This window comes from Callorhinus ursinus, unplaced genomic scaffold (assembly GCF_003265705.2).
Source record: "Callorhinus ursinus isolate GAN/ISIS: 27379988/994484 unplaced genomic scaffold, GSC_fseal_2.0 scaffold44, whole genome shotgun sequence".
NCBI lineage: Eukaryota > Metazoa > Chordata > Mammalia > Carnivora > Otariidae > Callorhinus > Callorhinus ursinus.
In genome coordinates, this window is record NW_027397106.1 from 3,984,194 (window position 1) to 4,011,058 (window position 26,865).

General features: G+C 39.3%; 2 protein-coding genes and 1 pseudogene across 3 annotated transcripts in view; all 3 read right to left on the minus strand.

Annotated features, from left to right (window-relative positions):
* Positions 1–3,921, minus strand: part of TMT1A (thiol methyltransferase 1A) — a 5,634-nt gene extending 1,713 nt beyond the window's left edge. Inside the window, exons 1-2 of one of the 2 annotated variants that reach the window (XM_025883329.2) lie at positions 3,814–3,921; positions 2,746–3,217 (exon numbers count right to left, since the gene is read on the minus strand). In XM_025883329.2, coding sequence (XP_025739114.2) covers positions 2,746–3,126 — 381 coding nt within the window. In that variant the 5' untranslated portion in view covers positions 3,127–3,217; positions 3,814–3,921. Of the gene's footprint in view, positions 1–2,745; positions 3,336–3,813 lie in introns of those variants that run through there. The other variant, XM_073881996.1, reaches the window with a different exon arrangement.
* A 1,166-nt stretch (positions 3,922–5,087) lies between these two features.
* Positions 5,088–8,030, minus strand: LOC112832605 (lysine-specific demethylase 9 pseudogene; annotated as a pseudogene).
* Positions 8,031–17,490: 9,460 nt separating this feature from the next.
* The window catches only part of TMPRSS12 (transmembrane serine protease 12), a 20,822-nt gene continuing 11,447 nt past the window's right edge, over positions 17,491–26,865 (minus strand). Inside the window, exons 4-5 of the mRNA XM_025883427.2 lie at positions 20,611–20,753; positions 17,491–17,914 (exon numbers count right to left, since the gene is read on the minus strand). Of these exons, the coding sequence (XP_025739212.2) occupies positions 17,663–17,914; positions 20,611–20,753 (395 nt within the window). The 3' untranslated portion in view covers positions 17,491–17,662. The remainder of the gene's footprint in view (positions 17,915–20,610; positions 20,754–26,865) is intronic.

The window sequence follows — 26,865 nt, forward strand, 5'->3', positions numbered from 1 at the left end:
AGACCTACTATCTATGTAACTTTGGGTAAGTTTCTTTTTTTTTTTTTTTAAGATTTTTTTATTTATTCGAGAGAGAGTGAGAGAGAGAGCACGAGAGGAAGGAGGGTCCGAGGGAGAAGCAGACTCCCTGCCGAGCAGGGAGCCCGATGTGGGACTCGATCCCAGGACTCCAGGATCATGACCTGAGCCGAAGGCAGTCGCTTAACCAACTGAGCCACCCAGGCGCCCTGGGTAAGTTTCTTAACCTCTGTTTCCTCAACACACCATGAAGACAATATCTGCTATAAAGGACTATTGTGAGGGTTAAATGACACTGTAATAAAGCTCCTGGTTATATTTAGCAGAGAGTGGGTGCTTCACAGGAGCTAAGGAAGACTACCAAGAATGCGATCTCATTAAGAGTGCTAGAAAATGGAGGTAATCATTACTTGCTTTGTAGGGGTAATGCTGTAAGCAAAACACTTACTAGCCTTGCCCATTTACTGCCCAGTCTTAGGACACAAGAACCCAGCATTTGGATATAAGAATCAGAACATTTCAGGACAGCTGGGTGGCTCAGTTGGTTAAGCATCTGACTCTTGATTTCGGCTCAGGTCATGATCTCAGGTTCGTGGGATCCAGCCCCATGTCCAGCTCCATGCTCAGCATGGAGTCCGCTTGAGATTCTCTTTCTCCCTCTGCCCCTCCCCTGTGTGCTCGCTCCCAAAAGTAGGTGGATAAATCTTAAAAAAAAAAAAAAAAGTTTCTTGGAATGCCTGGGTGGCTCAGTCATTGAGCGTCTGCCTTCAGCTCAGGTCATGAATCCCAGGGCCCTAGGATTGAGCCTCGAATCAGGCTCCTTGCTCAGTGAGGAGCCTGCTTCTCCCTCTCCCTCTGCTGTTCCCTCTGCTTGTGCTCTCTGTCTCTCTGACAAATAAATAAAAATGTTTAAAAAAGTTTCTTATCTATCATTCCCATTAACATATACACATATGTGTATGTACATACGTGTGTGTGTGTATAAGCCCTTGCACAATGGGCTCATACTCTACATAATAGTCTATGCTTTGATTCCTTTTTTTCATTTAACGTTATCTCTTGGGTATTTTTTCATATTAACATAGATAACTCTTGTTCTTTTTAACAGATGCACAGAATTCTTTTATACTATGTGACAGACAATTTACTTGAACAGCCTTTTTTTTAAGATTTTATTTATTTGTCAGAGAGAGCGCAAGCACAAGCAGGGGGAGCTGCAGGCAGAGGGAGAAGTAGGCTCCTTGCTGAGCAAGGAGCCCGATGTAGGACTCGATCCCAGCACCCTGGGATCATGACCTGAGTCGAAGGCAGAGGCTTAACCGACTGAGCCACCAAGGCATCCTGAACAGCCTCCTATTGATGGACACTTAGGATAATTCCAATCTGTGCTATTACAAATACTCCAATGAATGTCTTTGCATATAGACAAGTTTTTGCATATTTGTGCAGTATAGCTATAGGATAAATTACTACTGGATAAAAGACTATGTGCACTTTAAGTTTTGAATATTATCAAAATTACCCTCCAAAGAGGGCACTTCCTCCAATGTTATGGAGGTATCCTGCCTCCCAAGCAAATCCCAATACCATATTGACCTTAAAAGCCTCTGACAGTATCATAGGTAAAAATGGTATCTTGCTTTAGTTTCTTTGTGCGTAAGGTTGAGCATTTTCATCATGTAATTGCCTTTTTTTTAAGAGGGGGAGGGAGAAAGTGGGGGAGGGGCAGAGAGAGAGGGAGGGAATCCCAAGCAGGCTCCACACCCAGCTCGAGCCCGAGGCAGGGCTCAATCCCACTACCCTGAGACTAGGACCCCAACAGAAATCAAGAGTCCCGCCCTTAACCCACTGAGTCACCCAGGTGCCCCCGTAATTGGTTATCTTTATTTATATTTCTGTTCTTGCTCTTTGCCTATTTTTCTTTTGTGTTTTTCTTATTTTTAAAAAAATCCTAGGGGCGCCTGGGTGGCTTAGTCATTGAGCGTCTGCCTTCGGCTCGGGTCGTGATCCCAGGGTCCTGGGATCGGGCCCCGCATCGGGCTCCCTGCTCAGCGGGAAGCCTGCTTCTCCCTTTCTCTCTGCCCCTGCTTGTGTTCCCTCTCTTGATGTCTCTCTCTCTGTGTCAAATAGATAAATAAAATATTAAAAAATAATAATAATAAAATAAAATAAAAAATAAAACACATTTAAAAAAATCCTATTGATTTCTTTATTTGTAATGTCTTTTAAAATGAAGGAAATTAAGCTTTTTGTCTATCATCCCTGGCAAATACTACTTCTATGTTTTGGTACTTTGTTTATAGTATTTTTTTTATTCTCTGTATAAGTTTTTAAATTTTATGTATTCAGAATCAGTCTTTCCCTTTATAGCTTCTTTTTTTTTTTAAATTTTATTTATTTGACAGAGACCCAGCGAGAGAGGGAACACAAGCAGGGGGGATGGGAGAGGGAGAAGCAGGCTTCCCACCGAACAGGGAGCCTGATGTGGGGCTTGATCTCAGGACCTTGGGATCATGACCTGAGCCGAAGGCAGACGCGTAACAACTGAGCCACCCAGGCGCCCCATTATAGCTTCTTTCTGACTCTAAGATTTTTAAAAATTCAACAGTGCCTTCTCTAGCAGTTTTACTTTTTATGTTTGAATGTCTGAGACACCTGAAATTGACAAAACTGCCCTTGGTGACAGTGGTTACTACTAACTCGCCCTCCTCACAACCCCTCACTCACCGGCCTCAGCACTCTGCGCACCTCCTGGAGGATCCGCTCCTGGCTCTCCACGGAGCACAGCACCAGCGTGCAGACCACCACGTCCATGGAGCCATCGGCCACCTGCGGCATGTTCTCCCCCGAAGCCAGCAAGAAGCGCTCGAACTGCAGGTGTCGGTTTTCCGCCATGCTCTTGATCAAGAACTTCTCAAAGTTGGGGTTGGGGTCACTACAAGTCACGCTGCATCCGGGCGGGTAGAACTTGAAGTTGGCCCCGGTGCCGCAGCCTAGCTCCAGCAGGGAGAGTTTCCCGGAGGGGCCCACGAAGTCCTGCAGGTTGCTGAAGAGCTCCCGCTTCTTGCTTGCCATCTGCTCGTTGTACCTCACGGTGAACCTCAGCATGAAGTAGGGGAACCATTTTTTGCATATCTGGTTCCACAAGCCTAGAGTGTTAAGCAGGAATAAGGGAAATGCCAGGATGCAGACGAATAGCCTGAGGATAAAAATGGTAAGCGCCATCATTCAGGCGAAACATCGACCCGTTAGCCCTGGACTCTTTTGTTACAGAAGGTAGAGTTCGAGCCACACTCCAGAGCCAATCAGCTGCAGAGGAGAGAACTGGCTGGGAGAGAGACGCAGCTGAAGTCAAATCAGGGGCCATCTTGCCTAATTTATAGGCGTTTGGCAAAAGATTCGGCTTAGTTTTCACGAAGCAAAGGGAGAAGGTTCCCAGCTTCCCTTAGAAGGAAAGTTGATTACAGTCCCTTATTCCACAGCAGTTCTAGCTTCTCCCTCTCTGGGTTTGTTTGGGAAATACTGTGAGTTTCCAGCTGCAGTTTTTTTTTTTTTTTTTTTTTTTTTTTAAGATTTTATTTGACAGAGAGACACAGCGAGAGCGCGAACACAAGCAGAGGGAGTGGGAGAAAGAGAAGCAGGCTTCCCGTCGAGCCCCGGCTGCAGTTTTATATGCACGGCGCACATCCGCCCTCTCCAGGTCTCCCATAGATATCTGCAAAGAAACCAGACTGTGGTCGGAGCCTGCTAAAACCGTACCACAAGCCTGCTGCCAAGTGTCGCCCTCCTGCTTACCCGTTGGTCCCTCTCCTTACTCGTCGCCGTTTTTTAAAAGAGGGAGTGAATAGACACGATTGCCTGGCCACAGTAAGAATTTACCCCTTTTACATTCTTGGCTGAGGCTCTCCGGAGAGTTCCTAACTCAACAGGGTTATTTTTGAGCCACCGTTTTGGCCCGCCTGTTTTTTAAAGGGCAAGTTTCAACTTCAAACTGTGCGGGACTGCTACGTTAGTCATCTAATTCAGATAAAAATCGTCCGCAGAATATTCATCTTTGGGAACATAAAAACCTGAAGTATACAGAAAATAGTTTCAAGCATTCATCTGTTTTTAACAAAAAAGCCTTGGCTTTAGCGTTGGTTAGGGAACACAGAAATTTTAAAAAATAATAGTAACATTGACTTTTTTCTTTTTCTTTTTAAGGGATTTTATTTATTTAGAGAGCACGAGCAGGGGGAGGGGCAGAGGGAGAGAAAATCTCAATTGGACTCCCTGGAGTGGGGAGTCCTGGGCTGGGCTGGATCCCACAACCCTGAGATCATGACCTGAGCTGAAATCAAATCAGACCCTTAGCCACTAAGCCCCCCAGGTGGCCCTGGTAACATTTACTTTTTCAAACTGGGTGATGGATACGGGAGTGTTCTGTTGTTTCATTATTGTTATATCCTATACATGTGTTATAAATATTTTATCTCTTCCGTTTTTAACAGCTTTTTTTGAGGGGGAATTGACCTACAATAAACTACATATTTAAAGTGTACAATCTGGGGGTGCCTGGGTGGCTCAGATGGTGGGGTGTCTGTCTTCGGCGGGGGTCCTGATCCCAGGGTCTTGGGATCGAGCCCTGCTTCTCCCTCTCCCTCTATTGTTCCCCCTGCTTGTGCTCTCTTGCTGTCTCTGTCAAATAAATAAATAAAATCTTAAAAAAAAATAAAGTGTACAGTCTGATAAATTTTGACATATGTACATACCTGTGACGCCATCATTTCAGTCAAGGTAATGAACATATCCATCACTCCCAAAAGTTTCCCCTTGCCCCTTGGTAATCCTTTCCTCCTGCCCTCCCCAGCCCAAGGCAAGCACTGATCTGTTTTCTGTCACTAGAGATTGATACGCATTTCCTAGAATTTTAAGTAAATGGAATCAGGCATTATGTGCTATTTTTGTCTGACTTCTTTCACTCAGCATAATTATTTTGAAGGTCAGCAACATTGTTGCATGAATCCATTGATTTTATTGTTAAGTAGCATTCCATTGTATGGATGGATAACAGTTTTTTTTTTCCATCTTTAGATATTTTTAATTGGAATATCCACTGGGCTTTAAATAACAGATACAAAAAAGACAGTTTGGATCAGAAAGTGCTGTGCTTTCTCTTTTGTTAAGAAACCAGAGAGCCACTGAATTTTCCTTAGAAACTACCTGTTCTTTGGGTTGGAACTTACTTGCCCATGAACAAGATGCAAGAACTCCTTCCTGCAACTTTTGCCATTCTAACTGTAGAAACTGAATCCGTGCCATAAAGACACAAGTACCAAAGCATAAATCTGATCTTCTATCATAAAACAGCAAATATGGCAAGAGACAGGCAAGATAAAATTAAGGGAAGTGAATAATTTACCAAATAAGAATCTGTTATTCCAGAGAATTCTGTTTGATTTGAAGAAGAGATTGAATTGTTACCTCACACCTTAAAACAGAAAGTAGCAGCAGACCCACTATTACATACTGTACTAACGGGATAAGATACAACTCTTAACTTTGCATAATCTGTGTAAAAAAGATATGCTTGACATTTGTGGAATGTCATTTCTCTTTATAGAATTATAGGCAAGATTTCTCCAATAAAACTTAACTTAAGCCAGTTATAAAACTATAACTTCACATCAAAATTTAAAAAAGTTAAAAAATGTGTTTGAATATGTACATATCATACAGGAGTGCTCGAATGTTCCTGTAGATTGTGTTGCTGGTCAGAGTCCAGTCTACTTTCCACCTTTAAAACTGGAACAGGCTGAGTCATCTGATCTTGCTGTAGTTTAAGTTCGGATGAAGGGAAGGACGATGAAGCAGTTGTCAAAAGCTGCATCTCTCTGCATGTTTCCTCAGATTCAGTTTTTACCCTCACACACTGGGAGTCAACTTCTAATTCCTGCTTTCCAGTTAAATCACAGTCCATGGTAGAACTGCTTTCTGTGTTTTGAGTGGCTTCCACAACAGGGTGGTACTGTTTAAGCCTTATATGCCAAGCTAAGCTGCACACTGCTGACGCTGTTTTGAACTGATGAATGACATTTCTAGGGATGAAGTAAATATCATTGTCACACAGCTGAATTCTAGCGTAACGAATGCCTTCCCGCCTCATTTGGTTTAGTTTAGCTTCATCCACCCACTGTACACACTGGGAAACCGGAGGTTCACGAAGGTCTAACTGAAGTCTCTGTACAACATCAGTAAAATCCTCAGCATGAAAACAAATCACATCTTTGGTTATGCGAGGTTGGTCACTCCATTCACCAAACTGCACAGCTTTCAAAACCCCAACAGCAGCTGTACTCTGCCAGTCAAACCCCTGACCTACATGGTAGGCATGAGCTCTTGTCCTATCTTCAAAGAGGACTTCACGGGGTTCACTGGTCCGAGGTAGGTACTGGAGATTTTTAATTTCATTCATTGATCGTTGTCTTTTGAAGGGTGACTTTGGCATATCTGCTGTAGGGATCATCTGCTCTCCTGGCCTTACCCACATGATCGGCCCATCATCACTCTGGGACCTACACTGGAGTTGGAGGCTGGAAAGCGTAGGCTGGAAAGCGTACCCCAGGGCAAAGTCATTTTCAGAAATGGTGATTCTTCTAACATATCAAGGAACTCTGGGAAATAATCACCAACTTCTTCATCTACTGCTCCAACAAGACTTATCTGCCGCATGGGACCTGCTCGGTAGGTGCTACAGCAGTATGTCCTGTTGACCTGAGTGTGAAAATTTGAAATGGTGATTGTTTTGATATCTTTCTTGCCCAGAATCTCCATTTTCACAGGGTGTTGGGAAATTAAAAGCAAAGTAGTCCAAGAAGTCTGGGAGATAAGCAGCCGCTCCAGGCACTATTGCTAAAGCATAGTAAGCAGCATTTTTCTCATTTTCACTGCATGTCAAAGCAAGAAACTCCTCAGAAAATCTCTCCATCTCCACTGGAGACAAAAATGAGAGTTCATGCATGTAAGCATGAAGGACAAGCGCACCACCATTGGACTGGTGTTCCTCGTGAATAAAGTTGCTAAATTTAGTACCTGTTTTTAAGAAATTTCTACAAATACAATGTTCTGGTGAGTCATAAAAGGTGTTTGTACTCCCTGGGGTACCCGATATGCTTGCATGCCCAAATTTAATCGGCACAGCTGTTCATCTTTCCGATACCTGAAGGACTCCTTATTAACTCCTGAAGTGCTATTTATTTGTCCTTGGGTGAGGATTTCCTTACCGATGCGGGTCAGGCCAGCACAGACGGTTTGTACTTCCTTACTGTACATTTTAAGGCGTCTTCCTCGCATATCTTCTCGGTGTTTCTTTTTCTTTTTCTTCTTTGTTTTCCTCAAGACAAAATCATCAGCTCTCTGGGTTTTACCATTTTCATCTGGTGTTTCTCTCTTGGGGGCCTTGATCAGAGGCACCCCTCCAGTCCTCTCGCCGTTTTCCTGCTTGTCCTTGTGCTTGAAATCGCCCGGAACGCAGGAGCTGGGGTCACCATCGGAGCCGCGGTGGTGATGGTGCTTGTGCCGCTCCTTGTGGCCCTTATGCTTGGGCCCGGCCGCGCTCGCCGTCAGGGGAGAGAAGGTGAAGAGGGCCGAGGCGCCTGGGGCCGGGAGCGGGGCAGCGACAGCGGGCCCGGCCGGTGCCAGCGAAGGTGGCGGCGGAGGCGGCAGGAGCAGAGGCTCGACAGGGCCTGGGACGGTTGGGGCCGCATTCGTTGGCGGCAGCGACGCCGCCGGTGAGGGGGAGCGAGAGGGGGGTCCCGGCTCGGCCGCCCCCGCTTCTCCTGAGACCCCCCACTGCTCGCTCGGCGCTGCCGCCTCACCCCCCGCGGCGAGACCCCAGCAGGGGGTTTCTCCTTCCCTTCTTTGTCCGGCTCCTCCTGCGCCGCCACCGCCCGTACTACGCGCACCGCTCCGACCTGCGCAGCCATTTCACCCACAAACACACACTTTTTCTGGAGGGATAACAGTTTATCCATTCACCTGTTGATGGACATTTGGGTTGTTTGTTTTTGGCTGTTACAGATTGAGCTAATGTGAACATCAGTGTACAGGTCTTTGTGTGGACATGGGCTTTCGTTTCTCTTGGATAAATTCTTATGAATAGAATGTATGGGTTACATGGTAGGCAAATATTTAACTTTTTTTTTAAAGATTTTATTATTTATTTGACAGAGAGAGGCACAGTGAGAGAGGGAACACAAGCAGGGGGAGTGGGAGAGGGAGAAGCAGGCTTCCCGCTGAGCAGGGAGCCCGATAGCGGGGCTCGATCCCAGGACCCTGGGAACGTGACCTGAGCCGAAGGCAGACGCCCAACAACTGAGCCACCCAGGCGCCCTGGCAAATATTTAACTTTTTAAGAAACTGCCAAACTGTTTTCCAAAGCAGATATACTATTTTATATTCCCACTGTAAGCGTAGGAGAGATTTAGCTGCTTCACATCCTCACCAATACTTGGTATGGTTGTCTTTGTACATTTTAGCCATTTTAAAAGGTATGTAGTGGTCTCTCATTGTACTTTTAATTTGCATTTCCCTGATGATTAATGATGTTGAGCATCTTTTAATGGGCTTATTTGCCATTTGTGTCTATTATTTGGTAAGGTGTCTGTTCAAATATTTTGCTCATTTTTAAATTGGGTTGTTTGTTTTCTTATTGAAGATTCTTTGTATATTCTTGGTATAAGTCATTTATCAAATGTTTGATTTTTTTTCCTAGTCTGTGGCTTGTCTTTTTATTCTCTTAGCAGTGACCCCCTCTTGTCCCCTCTCCTCTGCTCTCCCTGCCTCTGGCAACCACCAATCCGTTCATCTATGAATTTGTTGTTTTTTTCTTTTTTGTGGGTTGGTTTTTTCTTTTTCTTTTTTCTTCCTTTCTCTCTCTCTCTCTGTCTTTTTGGTTACACATGTAAGTAAAAGCATATGGTATTTGTCTTTCTCTGACTTATTTCACCTAGAATAATGCCACTAAGAGGTGCCTGGGTGGCTCGGTCAGTTGAGCATCTGTCTGACTCTTGGTTTCAGCTCAGGTCATGATGTTGGGGTCATGGGATCAACCCCCGAGTCGGGCTCTGCTCTCAGCGGGGAGTCTGCTGGGATTCTCTCTCTCATCTCCATCTGCCCCTCTCCCACTCTCTCTGTAAAATAAATAAATACGTCTTTAAAAATCAACCAATCAATCTAAAAAAAAAATGAATAATGCCATCAAGGTCCATCCATGTTGTCATTTTCTTAGCTGTGTCTTTTATTTTGATAAAGTCCAATTTGTACATTTTCTTCTTATGGCCCATGATTTTTTTCCCCTAAAAACCCTTGCCTATTCTATGGTTGTAAAGAGTTTCTCTTATATTTTCTCTCTACATGTTTTATAGTTTTAGATTTTATATTTAGGTTAGGTCTATGATTCAATTAAAGATTTTTTTTCTTTTTTAAATATGGTATATGAGGTAAAGGACAAAGTTAATTCTTTTCTAGTTTTATTGAGATATAATTGACAGAAAGTACTTTCTAAGCGTAAGGTATATAGCATAAATGTTAATATTTTTTCCATATGAATATGTAGTTACTACAGCATAATTTGTCAAAAGGACTACCCTTTCCTCAATTAAATTATCTTGGCAACTTTGTTGAAAATCAATTGCTCATATACGTGTGGGTCTATTTCTGGGAATTCTATTCTGCTTTATTTTCTGTATATCTATCCATATGCCAGGACCATACTGTTTTGATTACTGTGGCTTTATTGAAAATCTTGAAATCAGGTAGTTTAAGTTCTCTGACTTTGTTTTTCTTTCTCAAAATTGCTTTGACTATTCTAGGTAGTTTGCATTTTAAAATAAAATTTAGAAATTTAAAAATTATATAAATATACGTATTTTATATTTTTAATTGCAAATTTAATTTCTTTAGTAAATATAGGAATATTAAGATTTTCTAGTTCTTCTTGTGTCTGTTTTGGTAATCTGTCTTTCAGAAGTTTGCCACCTAACAAGTCTAAGTTGTTGAATATATTGGTATAGAGTTGTTCACAGTATTCTCTTCTAACCCTTTTAATATCTGTAGGATCTATGGAAATGCTTTCTTTCCCATATTGATACCGATATTTTGTGTCTTGTCTTTTTTTGTCAATTTAGCTAGAGGTTTTTGTTTTTTCAAATTTTCATTTAAATTCTAGTTAGTTAACATACAGTGTAATATTGGTTTCAGGAGCAGAATTTAGTGATTCATCACTTACACATGACACCTGGTGCTCATCATAACAAGTGCCCTCCTTAATGCCCATCACCCATTTAGCACATCCCCTGCTCACCCCCCTCCAGCAACCCTCGGTTTGTTCCCTAGAGTTAAGAGTCTTTTACGGTTTGCCTCGGTCTTTTTTTTTCCTTCCCCTATATTCATCTGTTTTGTTTCCTAAATTCCACATATGAGTGAAATCATATGGTATTTGTCTTTCTCTGACTGACTTATTTTGTTTAGTATAATACACTCTAGCTCCAACCACGTTGTAGCAAATGGAAAGATTTCATTCTTTTTAACTGGTGAATATTCCATTGTATATATAGACCCATCTTTATCCATTCGTCAGTCGGTGGACATTTGGGCTCTTCCTATAATTTGGCTATTATTGATGGGGCTTCTGTAAACATAATGGTTCATGTGCCCCTTCGAATCACTATGTTTGTATCCTTTGGGTAAATACCTAGTAGTGTAATTGCTGGGTTGTAGGGTAGTTCTATTTTAACTTTTTGAGGAACCTCCATACTATTTTCCAGAGTGACTGCACCAGTTTGCATTCCCACCAACATTGGAGAGGGTTCCCCTTTCTCCACATCCTCACCAACATCTGTTGTTTCCTGTGTTGTTAATTTTAGTCATTCTGGCGGGTGTGAGGTGGTATCTCCTTGTGGTTTTGATTTGTATTTCCCTGATGTTGAGTGATGTTGAGATCTTTTCGTGTGTCTGTTGGCCATCTGGATGTCTTCTTTGGAAAAATGTCTATTCACATCTTCTATTTCTTAACTGGATTGTGTTTTTTGGGGTGTTGAGTATGGTAAGTTCTTTACAGATTTTGAATACTAGCCCTTTATCAGATACGTCATTAGCAAATATCTTCTTCCATTCCATAGGATGCCTTTTAGTTTTGTTGACTGTTTTCTTTGCTGTGCAGAAGATTTTTATCTTGATGAAAGTCCCAGTAGTTCATTTTTGCTTTAGTTTCCCTTGCCCCTGGAGACTTAACCTAGTAAGAAGTTGTTATAGCCGAGGTCAAAGAGGTTGCTGCCTGCATTCTCCTCTAGGATTTTGATGGTTTCCAGTCTCACATTGAGGTCTTTCATCCATTTGGAGTTTATTTTTGTGTGTGGTGTAAGAAAGTGGTCCAGTTTCATTCTTCTGCATGTGGCTGTCCAATTTTCCCAACACCATTTGTTGAAGAGACTGTCTTATTTCCATTGGATATTCTTTCCTGCTTTGTAGAAGAGCTTTTTGCTTTGTTTTGTTTTGTTTTTTGAATGGGAAGGAGAGAGTGGGGGGGGGGCGGTGGTGCGGAGAGGGAGAGGGAGAGCGAATCTTAAGCAGGTTCCAAGCCTGGTGTGGGGCTCAGTCTCATGACCCTGAGATCACGACCTGAACCGAAATCCATAGTCAGACACTTAACCCAGTGAGCCACCCAGGTGCCCTGGTTTGTTTGTTCGTTTGTTTGTTTTTAATTTAAGGACAGTTGACAAACATAATACAATATTATATTACTTTCAGGTGTACAATGTAGTCATTCAATATTTATAGGCATTACAAAATGCTCACCACCGTTAAAAGTTGTTACCTTCTGTCACCATTCAAAGTTATTACAATAATGGAGATGCCTGGCTGGCTCAGTTGGTAGAGCATGTGATTCTTGATCTCAGAGTCGTGAGTTCAAACCCCACGTTGGGTGTAGAGATTATTTTAAAGAAAAAGTAATGTAAAACTTGGACTAACTTAAGAATTTGTCTTTGTACTGCTTAATTCATTTATAAATATTTCACAAATGGCTAGCTTCCCTTTATGTTTGTAGATGAGGGCCTAAATTCTGAATAATAAATAAAAGAGGGGATACAAATGTTACTAGAAAAAAAAAAGAAAAGAAAAAAAAAATAAAACCAAGTCCCCTGCCCTCTCAGAGCCTAGCAGTTCAGACTGGTTCCTCACTAAGTAATGAGCAAAAGAAGCAAGGTACAAGCTTGTGTGAATGGAGAAGTGGAAAGGTCTTTGCTGTTATAAAAGTGCTGATATTTGCTATTTGACTTTCTGACTGTGAAAATGAGAAATGTCACATCAAAGGCACAAAGTTATTACAATATTATTTACTATATTCCCTATGCTATACTTTGTATCACTGTATACTTTATATCCTTATTTATTTTATTGCAGTTAAGTTTGTACCTCTTAATCACCTTCACCTATTTTGCCCATTCCTTCACGCCCCTCCCCTCTGGCAACCACCAGTTTGTTCTCTGTATTTATGAGTCTCTGTTTTGTTTTGTTTGTTCATTTGTTTTGTTTTTAAGATTTGACATATAAGTGAAATCATACAGTATTTGTCTTTTTCTGTCTGACTTATTTCACTTAGCAAAATACCCTCTGGGTCCATCCATGTTGTTGCAAATGGCAAGATTTCACTCTTCTTATGGCTGAGTAATAGTCCATACTACAACTTCATTATCCATTCATCTGTTGATGGACACTTAGGTTGATTCCATTTCTTGGCTATTGCATATAGTGCTGCAAGGAACATAAGGGTGTAGATATCTTTTCAAATTAGTGTTTTCATTTTCTTTGGGTAAATACCCAGTAGTGGAATTGCTGGATTGTATGGTGTTTCTTTTTTTAATTTTTTGAGGAATCTCCAGTGTTTTCCATAGTGATTACACCAATATACATACCAAGTTATGTATGTTAGTTAGTGCATGAGGGTTTGATACTAGGCATTCTGACAGGTGTGAGGTGATATCTCATTGTGGTTTTGATTTGCATTTCCCTAATGATTAGTGATATTGAGCATCTTTCCATGTTGGCCATCTGTATGTCTTCCTTGGGAAAATGTCTATTCAGGTCCTCTGCTCATTTTTTTTAAAAAGATTTTATTTGGGACACCTGGGTGGTTCAGTTGGTTAAGCGTCTGCCTTCTGCTCAGGTCATGATCTCAGGGTCCTGGGATCGAGTCCTGCATCAGGCTCCTTGTTCAGCAGGGAGCCTGCTTCTCTGTCTTCCTGCCGCTCCCCCTGCTTGTGCTCTCTCTCTCTGACAGATAAATAATAAAATCTTTTTTAAAAAATTCTTTTAAAAGATTTTATTTATTTGAGAGAAAGAGTGAGTGGGGGGAGGGGCAGAGAGAGGGAGAGAGAATCTGAAGCAGACTCTGTGCTGAGCCTGATGTGGGGCTTGATCCCACAACCGTGAGACCGTGAGATCATGACTTGAGCCAAAACCAAGAGTTGGATGCTTAACCGATTGAGCTACCCAGGCACCTCTGTCTTCTGCCCATTTTCTAATCACACTATGGTTTTTTGGGGTTGCATTGCGTGAGTTCTTTATATATTTTGGATATTTACCCCTTATTTAAAATATACTTTACAAATATCTTCTCCCATTCAGTAGGTTGCTTTTTCATTTTGTTGAAGGTTTCCTTTACTTTGCAGAATCTTTTTAATTTGATGTAGTCCCAATTGTTTATTTTTGGTTTTGTTATGCTAGCTTGAGGAGGCAGATCCAAAAAAAATATTGCTGAAACCAACATCCAGGGGCGCCTGGGTGGCTCAGTTGGTTAAGCATCTGCCTTCGGCTCAGGTCATGATCCAGGGTCCTGGGATTGGAGTCCTGCATCGGGCTCCCTGCTCAGCGGGGAGCCTCCTTTTCCCTCTGCCTACCGCTCCCCCTGCTTGTGTTCTTTCTCTCTCTCTCTCTTTCTCTCTGACAAATAAACAAATAAAATCTTTAAAAAAAAAATAAAACCAATGTCCAGGAAATTACTGCCTATGTTTTCTTTTAGGATTGTTATGGTTTCAGGTCTTATATTTAGGTCTTTAATTAACTTTTGAGTTTGTTTTTCTATATGGTGTAAGAAAGTGGTCCAGTATCATTCTTTTGCATTTTTTTTTGCATGTATACTTTCTTTTGCATATGTTTTCCTAACACCATTTACTGAAGAGACTGTCTTTTCTTTTTTTTTATTTAAAGATTTTATTTATTTATTTGAGAGAGAGAGAGAGAGAGAGAGCACATGAGAGGGGGGAGGGTCAGAGGGAGAAGCAGACTCCCTGCTGAGCAGGGAGCCTGATGTGGGACTCGATCCCGGAACTCCAGGATCATGACCTGAGCTGAAGGCAGTGGCTTAACCAACTGAGCCACCCAGGCGCCCTGAAGAGACTGCCTTTTCCCCCATAGTATGTTCTTGCCTCTTTTTAAGTGACCATATAAACATGGGTTTATTTCTGGGCTTTCTATTCTGTTCTATTGATTTATGTGTCTATTTTTGTTCCATTACCATACTGTTTTGACTACTGTAGCTTTGTAGTACAGTTTGAAGTCTGGGAGTGTGATACCTTCATCTTTGTTCTTCTTTCTCAAGATTGATTTGGCTATTCAGGGTGTTTTTTTGGGTCCATACAAATTTTAGGACTATTTGTTCTAGTTCTGTGAAAAATGCTATTGGTATTTTGACAGGGATTACATTGGATCTAATTGCTTTGGGCACTAAGGGCATTTTAACAAAATTAATTAGTGCATGCTAATCCATAGCATGGTATGTCTTTCCATTTATTTGTATTGTCTTCCATTTCTTTCATCAGTGTTTTATAATTTTCAGAGCACAGGTCTTTTACCTCCTTGGTGAAATTTATTCCCAGGTATTATATTGTTTTTATTTTTATTGTTTTTGGTACAGTTGTAAGTGTGATGGTTTTCTTACTTTCTGTTTCCACTACTTCATTATAAGTATATAGCCATGCAACAAATTTCTATATATTAATTTTATATTTTGCAGATTTATTGAGTTCAGTTATTAGTTCTAGTAGTTTTTTGGTGGAGACTTTAGGTTTTTCTTTATATGATGTCATGTCATCTGCAAATAGTGACAGTTTTACTTCCTCCTTACCAATTTGAATGCCTGTTATTCCCTTTTCTTGTCTGAGACAAGCATCCAACTGGGACTTCCAGTACTATATTGAATAAGAGTGGCAAGAGTAGACATCTTTGTCTTGTTCCCAATCTAAGAGAAAAAGCTCAGTTTTTCAGTATTGAGTATGATGTTAGCTCTAGGTTTGTCATATATGGCCTTTATTATGTTGAGGTATGTTCCCTCTAAATCCACTTTGTTGAGAGTTTTTTAGCATGAATGGATATTGTATTTTGTCAAATACTCTGGCATTTGTTGAGATGATAATATGGCTCTTACCCTTTCTCTTGCTAATGTGATGTATCATGCTGATTGATTTGCAAACATGGAACATCCTTGCATCCCTGGAATAAATCCTACTTGATTGTGGTAAATGATTCTGTTTAATGTATTGCTGAATTCAGCTTGCTGATATTTTGTTGAGGGTTTTTGCATCCACAGTCTTTGTTTTAAAGTCTGTTTTGTCTGTTGTAAGTATTGCGACCCTGGCCTTTTTTTTTTTTTTTCTTCCATTTGCATGGTATACGTTTTTCCAGCCTTTCATTTTCAGTCTGTATTTGTCTTTTGTGGGTCTGAAATGAGTCTCTTGTGGGTACTATAGAGGTGGGTCTTTTCTTTTTTAATCCAGTCAGTCACCCTATGTCTTTTTATTGGAGAATTAAGTCCATTTACATTTAAAGTAATTATTGATAGGTATGTATTTATTGGCATTTTGTTACTGTGTGTCAACTATACTCAAATAAAAAAATTAAAAATAAAGTGCAGTCTGTATTCTAAGTCTCTTTTGGTGGAAGGAAGTGTTACATAACTGAAAAGTGATCTAAGCTGGGAAAAAGATAAGTTGCTGGTAGTAGCTCCTGCCTGATTACAAATACATACCTAAAGACTAATTAAGACTCTTTTAGTCATTTCTTTTGAAGTGAAAAGCAAGAGCTTGCTGTCAATATATTTTAGAAGAGTTCCTTAATATTAACATTCAGGGCTGTCAAGTGAACCTGAATGGTACTCAAGTAGTATAAATAGGAAAAGACTAATACATTATGCTGATTGCTTTGCAAGCATTACCAACTAATTCCTTATAAGACCTTGTTAATGGATAACCTAGGGTCTCTTTTAAGAAAGAACAGTCAATATCCCAGCAGTGTTGCTTATAAGCCTATAAAAATCACAGTCTTGTACCTCTTGAGCATTAAACCAGTAATGATCCCTAAGAGAATTTTTTTCTGTTTGAGAGAGAGAGGAAGAGAGAATGCACGAACATATATTTGTGTGTGTGGAGGCATGCCTGAAAGCACGAATAAAGAGGGGAGGGGCAGAGGGAGAAAGAGACTCTCAAGCAAGCTCCACATTCAGCAAGGAGCCCAATGCGGGGCTCAATCTCATCACCCTGAATTATGACCTGAGCCGAAATCAAGAGTTGGATACTTAACCAACTGAACCACCCAGGCATCCCCCTCACCAAGAGAATTAATAGATGGAAAACTCATGTTTACTTTCAGTTAAACCCTGAAATTAGGTTAAAGCAAAACAAAGTAACAACAACAAAAACAAAATGCTTGGTTTTAGCTAGTTGAATATAAAAACAAGGATGAGAAAATTATTTCTCCTTTACTACATGGGTTCCCAAAATTCAAAGGAGATGTGAATTTATTAATAGTAGATACTAATTCAATCAACTTGTTCTTTTGTTTTAATAATTTAATTTATAGATTAGTCGTCATAAAGTTTATCCCAGGTTGGATTCCCTCTTTTACCTAGCGAGCATTTTAGCCACCTCTCCTCACAGTTAGTTCAGAGAGCCCAAGGAATACAAAATTCGAGCATGAGCTTCAAGAAAATAGGTTTAGAAAGTAGGTAAAAGCTGTAAGAAAGTCACATTATAAATTTTTAAATAAGAAGTAAATTATTTGGTGGTGTCTGAACCATCATTCTTTTTTGGCCTAAGGAGGGAAGTATTAATATTTTAAAAATGGTTTCAATTAGAATTTTAAAAATAGGCAAATACTCTTTCTCCGAGTATACTTTGGAACCAGAAACAAGATGATAATTAAAAAATATATATCAAGTAAATGGCTTTAAACAAAATCTAACTTAAAAGGAAATTGTTTTGATTAATTTAAAAGAACGGCTTTCATTTTAATCATAAACTCTTTATTATTTGGCATTTATATACATAAGGTATATATTTAATAACTAAAAATTCTATACAAACTCTAGGAAAGTATTCCAAAGGTGAAATTATGATTACAACATAAAAAATAATCAAAATACATTAAAGAAGCATGTGATTCGGTGCCAAATTTATAATCACATATTTAATATGTCACAATCCTTTTGTTCCAAAAAATATTCACATGAGAACTGTAAAGTGGGCAATTACTTGCCAAAAGAATAAATGATATTCATTATGTAGAACATGGAGAGGGACACAATGCAAAATAAAGATTCTTCAGAATTTCATTATGGAATTGCTAGTAAGACAACAGAACCTGAGGCTAGAAGGACCTGTCCAAGTAGAATATTTATGTTAAATATGCCTTTATTGCTTGCCTGGTAGAGATGATCTGTCAGCCACTTTTGGTAGAAGGATGGCCCACAATAGACACCAGGAAAATTTTTTCGACCACAGCCATATCCATAACTGGTAATTCCCATTACAAAAAATCGTTTATGTTCTGGTAAGTAGCACATTAATGGTCCACCACTATCACCCTATTAAAAAAGTCCCAAAATACTGTCAGTTGCTTCTAGTAGTCTTTAAACAACAGTAAAGCTGGAATAAATTAATCACATTGATCATATATTTATATAAATACACATTTTTAATATACCTTCAAGTTATAAAGATCCATAGATTTTCAGTTTTATATTCCAACTCAGACAGGAGGCATTCCATCTGGCCCGATATTTAGAGGAGCCATAAAGCTGGTGAATAAACTTCCTATCTGCATTGTTTTGAACCAGAATTGTATAAGTCACATTGTTTGGATTTTTTATTTATTTTTTTTAAAGATTTTATTTATTTATTTGAGAGAGAGAGAATGAGAAATAGAGAGCACGAGAGGGAAGAGGGTCAGAGGGAGAAGCAGACTCCCTGCTAGGAGCCCGATGTGGGACTCGGTCCCGGGACTCCAGGATCATGACCTGAGCCGAAGGCAGTCGCTTAACCAACTGAGCCACCCAGGCGCCCTGTTTGGATTTTTTAGTACAATTACTCAGGAGACATGTAATTTAAGAAATAGTGTGCAAAATACTGTAAATACCAATAGAATACTTCTATCGCTTAATGCTGTATGTGAAAAGTGTAACTTTAAGATGGATAAAGGATTCTTTAAGGTGTGTGTGCGTGGTTTGCTAACTAGAGGAGAGGAGTAAACTGGCATCTCGAAAGAGGTGGCATCTTTCTAAGTGTTAACATTGGCTGGCGCAGGGTAACAGGAATATTTACAGCCAGTAAATATAAACAGCCAGTCACAAAAGATTACATATTGAATGATTCTATTCATATGAAATTTCCAGGATAGTCAAATATACAGGGATTAGTGGTTGCTTAGGTCTAGGGGCAGGTGGCAGGAGAATGGGGAGTGATTTGTAATGGGTCGAGGCTTCTTTTTGGGTTGACAAAAGTATTCCAAAATTAGATTACGATAATGGTTGCACTGCTCTGTAAATATACTAAAAACCCATTGAGTTGTACACCCTAAATAAGAGCTGAGGCTCTCAGTTCTATTACAAATCACAGATGTCTGTCCTGGTTTCTGCAAGACTGTCAATGCACCAAAACACTATTACTAAAGAAATCACTGAAAACAACAAAGACATTGAGATAACGCTTTCAGAACCTAAAGATTAAGGACTGTATTTCCAAGGTGTTTTCAGTTTCTCTATGTAAGGTAGGCATTGAATAGTTATTTTTTGATAATGAGGATGTTTTGCTTATGAATGCAATTCAATTAGATTAGATTCTCTACTGTTTTAGTCAGCAAAATTTTTAAGGAAAAGGACACTGGAAAGTTAAACCCTGGATTACAGAAACCAGAATGAGTAGAACAAGGTTAGAGTATGGGGTACTGCTCGGGAGTGAAGTGCTGATATATTTAGAAGTAGAGAAGAAAAGGGAAAAAAGATTCAAACAGCACAAGAGACAAAACCAAAAAAAATAGATAAATCGACTTCATAAAAATTAAAAAAAAAACTTCTATGCTACAAATGGTGACATTAGGGAAATGAAAAGAGAGACCACAGAATGGGAGAAAATATTTGCTAACCATATATCTGGTAAGGGACTGGTATCTAGAATATATAAAAAAGGCTTATGACTCAATAATAAGATAAATAACTCAATTTAAAAATGGGCAAAGGATCTGAATAGACATTTATTCAAAGAAGATCTACAAATGGCTGGCCAATAATTACATGAAAAAATGCTCCACATCATTAGTCACCAGGGAAACACAAATTAAAACCACAATAAAATACCACTTCATACCCACAAGGATGGCTGTGATCAAAAAGACAACAAGTGCAGGCAAGGATGTGGAGAAACTGGAGCCTTCATATTGCTGGTGGGAATGTAAAATAGTGCAGCCACTCTGGAATAGAGTTTGGCAGTTCTTGAAAACGTTAAACATTGACCCAGCAATTCCAGTCCTAGGTGGAATTTCCAAGAGAAACAAAAACCTACCTACACATAAAAAATGTATACTCAAATGTGTATAGCAACATTATTCATAATAGTCAAAAAGTGGAAATAGCTCAAATATCCATCAAATAATGAATGGATAAAATGAGGCACATCCATACAATGGAATATTATTCCGCAATAAAGTGAATAAAGCATTAATACATGCTACAATATGGATGAACCTTGGAAACGTTATGTTAAGTGAAAGGAGCCAGTCACAAAAGATTACATATTGAATGATTCTATTCATATGAAATTTCCAGGATAGTCAAATATACAGGGATTAGTGGTTGCTTAGGTCTAGGGGCAGATGGCAGGAGAATGGGGAGTGATCTGTGATGGGTCGAGGCTTCTTTTTGGGTTGACAAAAGTATTCCAAAATTAGATTATGATAATGGTTGCACTGCTCTGTAAATATACTAAAAACCCATTGAGTTGTACACCCTAAATAAGAGTGAATTGCATATATGTAAATTATACCTCAATAAAGGCAGTAATAAAAAAAGAAAAATCCAAGGCAAATTTTGTCTAAATTTGACCATGAAAGCAAGGAATCAGGAAAGCAAGAGGATTTGGATTGTCGGACTGTGGTTAAAAAGGAGAAAAAAGAGTGCAATACTTATAAACTTAATAATTAAGACTTCACCAGAAAGTGATCAAAGACCTTGTTGAAGTTTCCATCTAGCTTTAGAAAATATTTCAAAGGAAAATTATTTGGTCTTACCCTGCAAGTATCAAAAATCCCATCTTCATCACCTGCACAAAATGAAGTGTTAGGAATAATTTTCCCATAACTTTGCTCAGAGTCGCAAATCTTTCGAGAGATATAATGTACTTCTGCTTCCTGTAACACATCTGTCACGTTACCTGTTAACAACAACAAAAATACCAGTAAATGATTTCGAAGAGCAGGCATTTTGACAGTAATATAAAATGTTCGTGTTGAATAGGTTTTCTTTCCCAAGTGGCTCAACAATTACATAAAACTGTATCCATATACACATGTATATGCCTAGAAAGACTGTGGAAGAATGGTCGCCAAATATTAATGACCACTATCTCTAGATAGTTGGAATTTCAGGTTATTTTTGTTATCTTTGCTTTCCTCTGTTTCTTGAAGGTCTCTCAAAAGGATCTACACTTTTTTTTTAAGGTTCACTTACTTACTTGGAGCGAGGAGGGGCAGAGGGAGAAGGAGAGAGAGTCTCAAGCACACGCTCCGCTGAGCTCAGAGCCCCTGTGGGGCGCATTCTCACAGCCCTGTGATCACAACCCCAGTGGAAACCAAGAGTAGGGCGCCCAGCCAACTGTACCCCCCGGGCGCCCCAAGCATCTACACTTCTTACAAAATAAAGCTATATAAAAATTGTCAAGGGCCAAGGAGGTAAATGCTGAGATCAATCTTAGGTTCTAAGTTGTGAATAATTTTTTATTAAATTTTCTGAGAACGCTAAGTTTTGAAGGATGGTCTACATGAAAATAAAACAGATTTTTAATTCATATACTCCCTTCACTTCTCTGCTAATTCCTGAACATAAGTGGTTCTTTGCTACTGAAGAGAGGAAAATACAGGGCAACACTTCAGGAACTACTGAAGGACAGATTGTTCTAAGATTTATCCGCAGAAAAGCTTCTGTAACAGCAGCATCTGATCTTAGCAGCCTCAGAGTTGCAGTTGCCACATGTGGTAGCTGAGAATTTTGTGTACCCTGCATCCTTCCCCATTGTCCCCTTGGCTGTAGCTGGGTGGATGACTTAACTGTTCCATTCCTAGAATTCCATTCTCCTAGAACACTGGTCTGGGAATATGTATCGTATCGTATCGTATCGTATCGTATCGTATCGTATTGTATTGTATTGTATTGTATTAAGTGTAAGTCTAGCCAATTGGAATGCTTCTCTAGCACCATTTTAACTGGAACTGCCAGAGGAAAACCTTGTTCACTGTAGTCACGTGACTGCTTAGTTGTAAGTTCAAAGCAGCTGCAGCCAAATTTGAACTTTATGACAACAGCAGCCTGAGAAAATAGTCCAAATGCAGAAAGAATAGGCACAGGAAATAGAAATGAAATATGTCCTAATGATGTTCAGATTCCTAGATAGAGCCTTCTTAGAGGCCAGCCACATTTCTGCGCTTTATTTAAAAATAATTAAAGTAATACTGGCAGCATATAAAAGAATATTTGTAACATGTAAGTTATAGAATATAATAATGAAATGAACACCTGTGAACCTACCACCCAATTTATGAGTCTAAACAATACTAATACCAGTATGGTATTAGTGCAAGACTATTAAAAATAACTAGAGATTTTCAAAGTGAATAAGACAGAGAGCTGAGAAATAGATGTCTGGTTTTCTATTCTGTTCGCCTGGTCACTTAGAATATCCTTGCACAAATATAAGAGAGACTAATTACTATAGATTTAAAATAAACTTTAATTTCTGGATGGCAACTCCTCTAACATATTTTTCTTCTGGAGGAGTGTCTTGGCTATTCTTGGGTCTTTTAGAATGAACTTTTTAACTGTCTCAAAACTCATGTTAGGGCTTATCATTCCCTGTTTTTGTTTTTGTTCTGTTTTGTTTTCAGTTTTTTCAGATAGAATTGACATCTTTATGACACTGAGTTGTCCTATTCAAGCATAAAGTATACCATTCCATTTACTTAGGTATTCTAACATCTTAAAAATGTTTTAGGATCTCTTCCATAAAAGGCCTGCAATCTTTTGTTAGATGTGTTTTTTGCTACCTAATCAGTTTGGTATTATTGTAAATGTTAATTTCTGTTAACTTTCTTCTCCAACATTTTGTTATGAAAAATTTCAAACATAAGGCAAAGATGAAAGAATTTCTCAGTAAACAACTATGTGCCCACCTCCTATAGATTCTTTAGTATTTTTGTTTCATCTGTTTACTGTTTTTTAAAAAGATTTATTTATTTATTTATTTATTTATTTATTTATTTATTTATTTTAGAGGGGGCAGGGGGAGAGACAGAGGGAGAGGCAGAGAGAGAACCTCAAGCAGACTCCCTGCTGAGCATGGAGCCTGATCTGGGGCTCAGTCTCACGACCCTGAGATCATAACCTGAACCAAAATCAAGAGTCAGATGCTTAACTGACTGAGCCATTCAGGTGCCCCTGTTCACTTTATTTTTTTTTATTTAAAAAAAATTTTTTTTAAAGATTTTATTTATTTTTTGACAGAGAGAGACACAGAGAGAGAGAGGGAACACAAGCAGGGGGAGTGGGAGAGGGAGAAGCAGGCTTCCCGCCGAGCAGGGAGCCCGATGCGGGGCTCGATCCCAGGACCCTGGGAACATGACCTGAGCCGAAGGCAGACGCTTAACGACTGAGCCACCCAGGCGCCCCTCACTTTATTTTTTTTTTAATTCTGTAATTATTTTGGCAACTTTTTATTTAGATAAAATTTCAAAATTATAGAGAAGTAGCAGGAATAGTACAAGGAACTGTAAAATACCTCTTACTCAAATTCAGCAGTTGCTGACTTTTTGTCACACTTGCATTATCATTTGTACTCTGTGTGTGTATATAAATTTTTCTGAATCATTTGAGAGTGAATGGCAGACACTGTACTCCTATATCCTTAAATACTTTAGTGTATATTTCTTTTTTTTTTTTAAAAGATTTTATCTATTTATTGACAGAGAGACAGTGAGAGAGGGAACACGAGCAGGGGGAGTGGGAGAGGGAGAAGCAGGCTCCCCGCGGAGTAGGGAGCCCGATGCGGGGCTCGATTCCAGGACCCTGGGATCATGACCCGAGCCGAAGGCAGACGCCTAACGACTGAGCCACCCAGGCACCCCGTAGTGTATATTTCTTAAGAACAGGGACATTTTCTTCATAGTACATTTATCAAGATCAGAAAATTTAACACTGGTACAATACTATTAACCAGTTCATGTTTAATCTCCAAGTATTATTGAATTTTCCAGTTATTGGTTATTAGTTTATAGTTTATTGGTTTCTGTTATTGGCTTATAGTTTAATTTCATTGTTTATAGTTTAATTCCTTTAAATTACTTTCTGTCTCTAAGATTTGCCCATTCTGGACATTTCATCATATAAATGGGATCATGCAATAATGTGGGCTGTTAGGTAGAGCTTATTTCCCTTAGCATAATGTTGTAGCATGTATTAGTGCTTCATTCCTTTTAACGGCTAGATAAAATTCCATTGTATGAATATACCACATTTTGTTTATCCATTTATCAGTTGATGGATCTTTAGATTTTTTTTTTCTATTTTGAATAACACTGCTATGAGCATTTGAGTACAGGTTTTTGTGTGGACGTTTATTTTCATTTCTCTTGGGCATATACCTAGGAGTGGAATTTCTGAGTCATATGGTAACTACAGATTTAATTTTTGAGGAACTACCAAACTGTATTCCAAAACACCCGTGCCATTTTATATTCCCACCAGCAATGCATAAGGGTTCCAATTTCTCCACATCCTTGTCAACACTTGTTCCTAACTTTTGATTATAGACATCCTTGTGGGTGTGACATCTGTTAACTTTGAAAGTTACATTTCCTAACTATTGATAGTGTATAAAAATGAAATAGATTTTCGTATTTTGGTTTTATATCTGGGCATTTTACTAGACTCTCTTAATTCCAATGTATTATAGATTCTTTATTGTAAATAGTCACATCACCTGTGAATGATGAGTGTTTTGTTATTACCTAAGTCATATGTGTTTTTGCATCTTTTTCTAGCATTACTGCACTAAAATCTAGTGCCAAGAATGTTTGGAGAGCGTATTCAGCCATTCTATAGCTCTCTCATTTTGGGGATTTTTCTGTCAAGTTTCTGACTGTCTTATCTAGGACTATAATCCCAGGCCAGTAGAGCTGTGGATTTTCCCCATTTGTCTCTTGCTGCTGAGTCCAATACTTTTATTGACAACTGCTAGCCTGGATTTTCAGCCGCTCTTCCAAACAGAGTTCACCTCCTCTGGCAACGAGGTTCTGTTCTTCACGGCCTTGCTAAAAGTACCGTACTGACTGATCTGAGAGAGGAGTTGGGAGCCCCCACAGGCAAGGAAGCTGCAGATTCCTCATTTTACCCAAATTTCTAGCTGTTTATGATAAATATTCCTCAATTTGTTGTGTACTTTGGCTGATTCCCAGGACCCTGAAATGATCGCTTTTGACGACTTGGTCAGTTTATATTTATTGGGGGAGAGGATTGGCCAGCCTCCCCATAGGCCGTCACAGCCAAAATGCCCATCCCTTCTGTAAATCAAGCATCATCAGAGTTCACAGTTTGTACATGACCTATCTTTGAACTTGGAGTTTTGCTTTATGGCCTCTAATAAGTGGTCAGTTTTTTTTTTTTTTTAAGATTTATTTATTTGAGAGAGAGTGTGTGCCATGCAAGTTGGGGGGGTGGGCAGAGGGAGAGAGTCTCCAGCGGACTCCCTGCTGAGTGCGGAGCTTAACTCAGGCCTTGATCTCATAACCCGTGGGATTATGACCTGAGCCGAAAACCAGGAGTTGGATGCTTAACCAACTGAGCCACCCAGGTGCCCCAAGTGATCAATTTTTATAAAGATTCCACCTGCACTTGAAAAAATAAAAGCCTCTGAATTTTTGAGTGTACTGATTTGGCTATTAAATCAAGCTGGCTAATTACGTTGTTCAAATATTCCAAATCTTTACTAAGTTTTTATCCGTTTGATATGCTAACAATAAAAAGAGAGTTGCATTAAATTCTCTACAATCATAGAGGAGTTATAACATTTGCTGTATAATTCTATTTTTCCTTAATATTATCTGGGTCCTTTTTATCAGGCTCAGAAGTCTAGAATTGTTCTATCTTCTTGGCGAGTTGAAACTTTTCTAAATAAAAATGATCTTTTTTTATCCTTTTGTCTTAAAGTCTATTTTGTCTGCAATTTGCATAGTGATACTAGCTTTCTTTTAATTTTAACTTACTTGATATATTTCTTTACTATTGTTTTACTTCAGTCCTTCCATTTCCTTACATTCTAGGTATCCCTCTAGGTAAGCTGGATTTCCTACTCCCTAATGTGATTTTCTGTCTGTTAATTAGTGGTTTGGTTCATTAACCTTTATTGTGATTATGGATATATTTGGGCTTGTTTCTACAGTCTTATTTTATACTTTCTATTTTTCTAACTTTTCCTAAGCTTATTTCTCCTTTCTTGATTTTTTATTAAGATTTTGTCTTTATTTTCTTATTCCGTATGTTTCTTATTCCATTCCAAGTTATATCCCCTATTTCTATTATTCAAATTTGACCATTCATGCTTAAATCTAATGTTAATCAGTATCTTAACACTTCTGAATAATACACAGATCTGAGATCACTTTAACTCTAATCACCCATTCTGAAATACAGCTTTTCCCCCAATATTTAAGTATCTTTTTTTTAATTCCATGAATTATATACTATTTTATTGTATTCCCAGGTTTCCCAATCTCAGAAATATTGACATTGTAGGCCAGATGATTCTTTGTTGTGGAGGGTGAGAGCACTGCCCTGTGTACTGAAGGAAGATGAGCAGCGTTCCCGGCTTCTACCCGCCCTGACACAGGGCCTGATCTCAGGGTTGTGAGCTGGGGTTTCTGTGTGGAAATATGTTTTCATTTCTCTAGGATAAATGCCCAGGAGTGCGATTGCTGGGTAATATCATAAATGTATGTACACGTGTGTGTTTTTAAGAAACTATATCTCTGGGGGCGCCTGGGTGTCACAGTTGGTTAAGCGTCCAACTCTTGGTTTCAGCTCAGGTCATGATCTCAGGGTCCTGGGACTGAGCCCTGTGTCAGGCTCAGAGCTCAGCGCAAAGTCTGCTTGGGATTCTCTCTCTCTCCCTCTTTGCCCCACCCCCACTCACGTGTGCGCAATCTCTCTCTAAAATAGATCGAAAGAAAGAAGGAGAAAGAAAGAAAGAAAGAAAGAAAGAAAGAAAGAAAGAAAGAAAG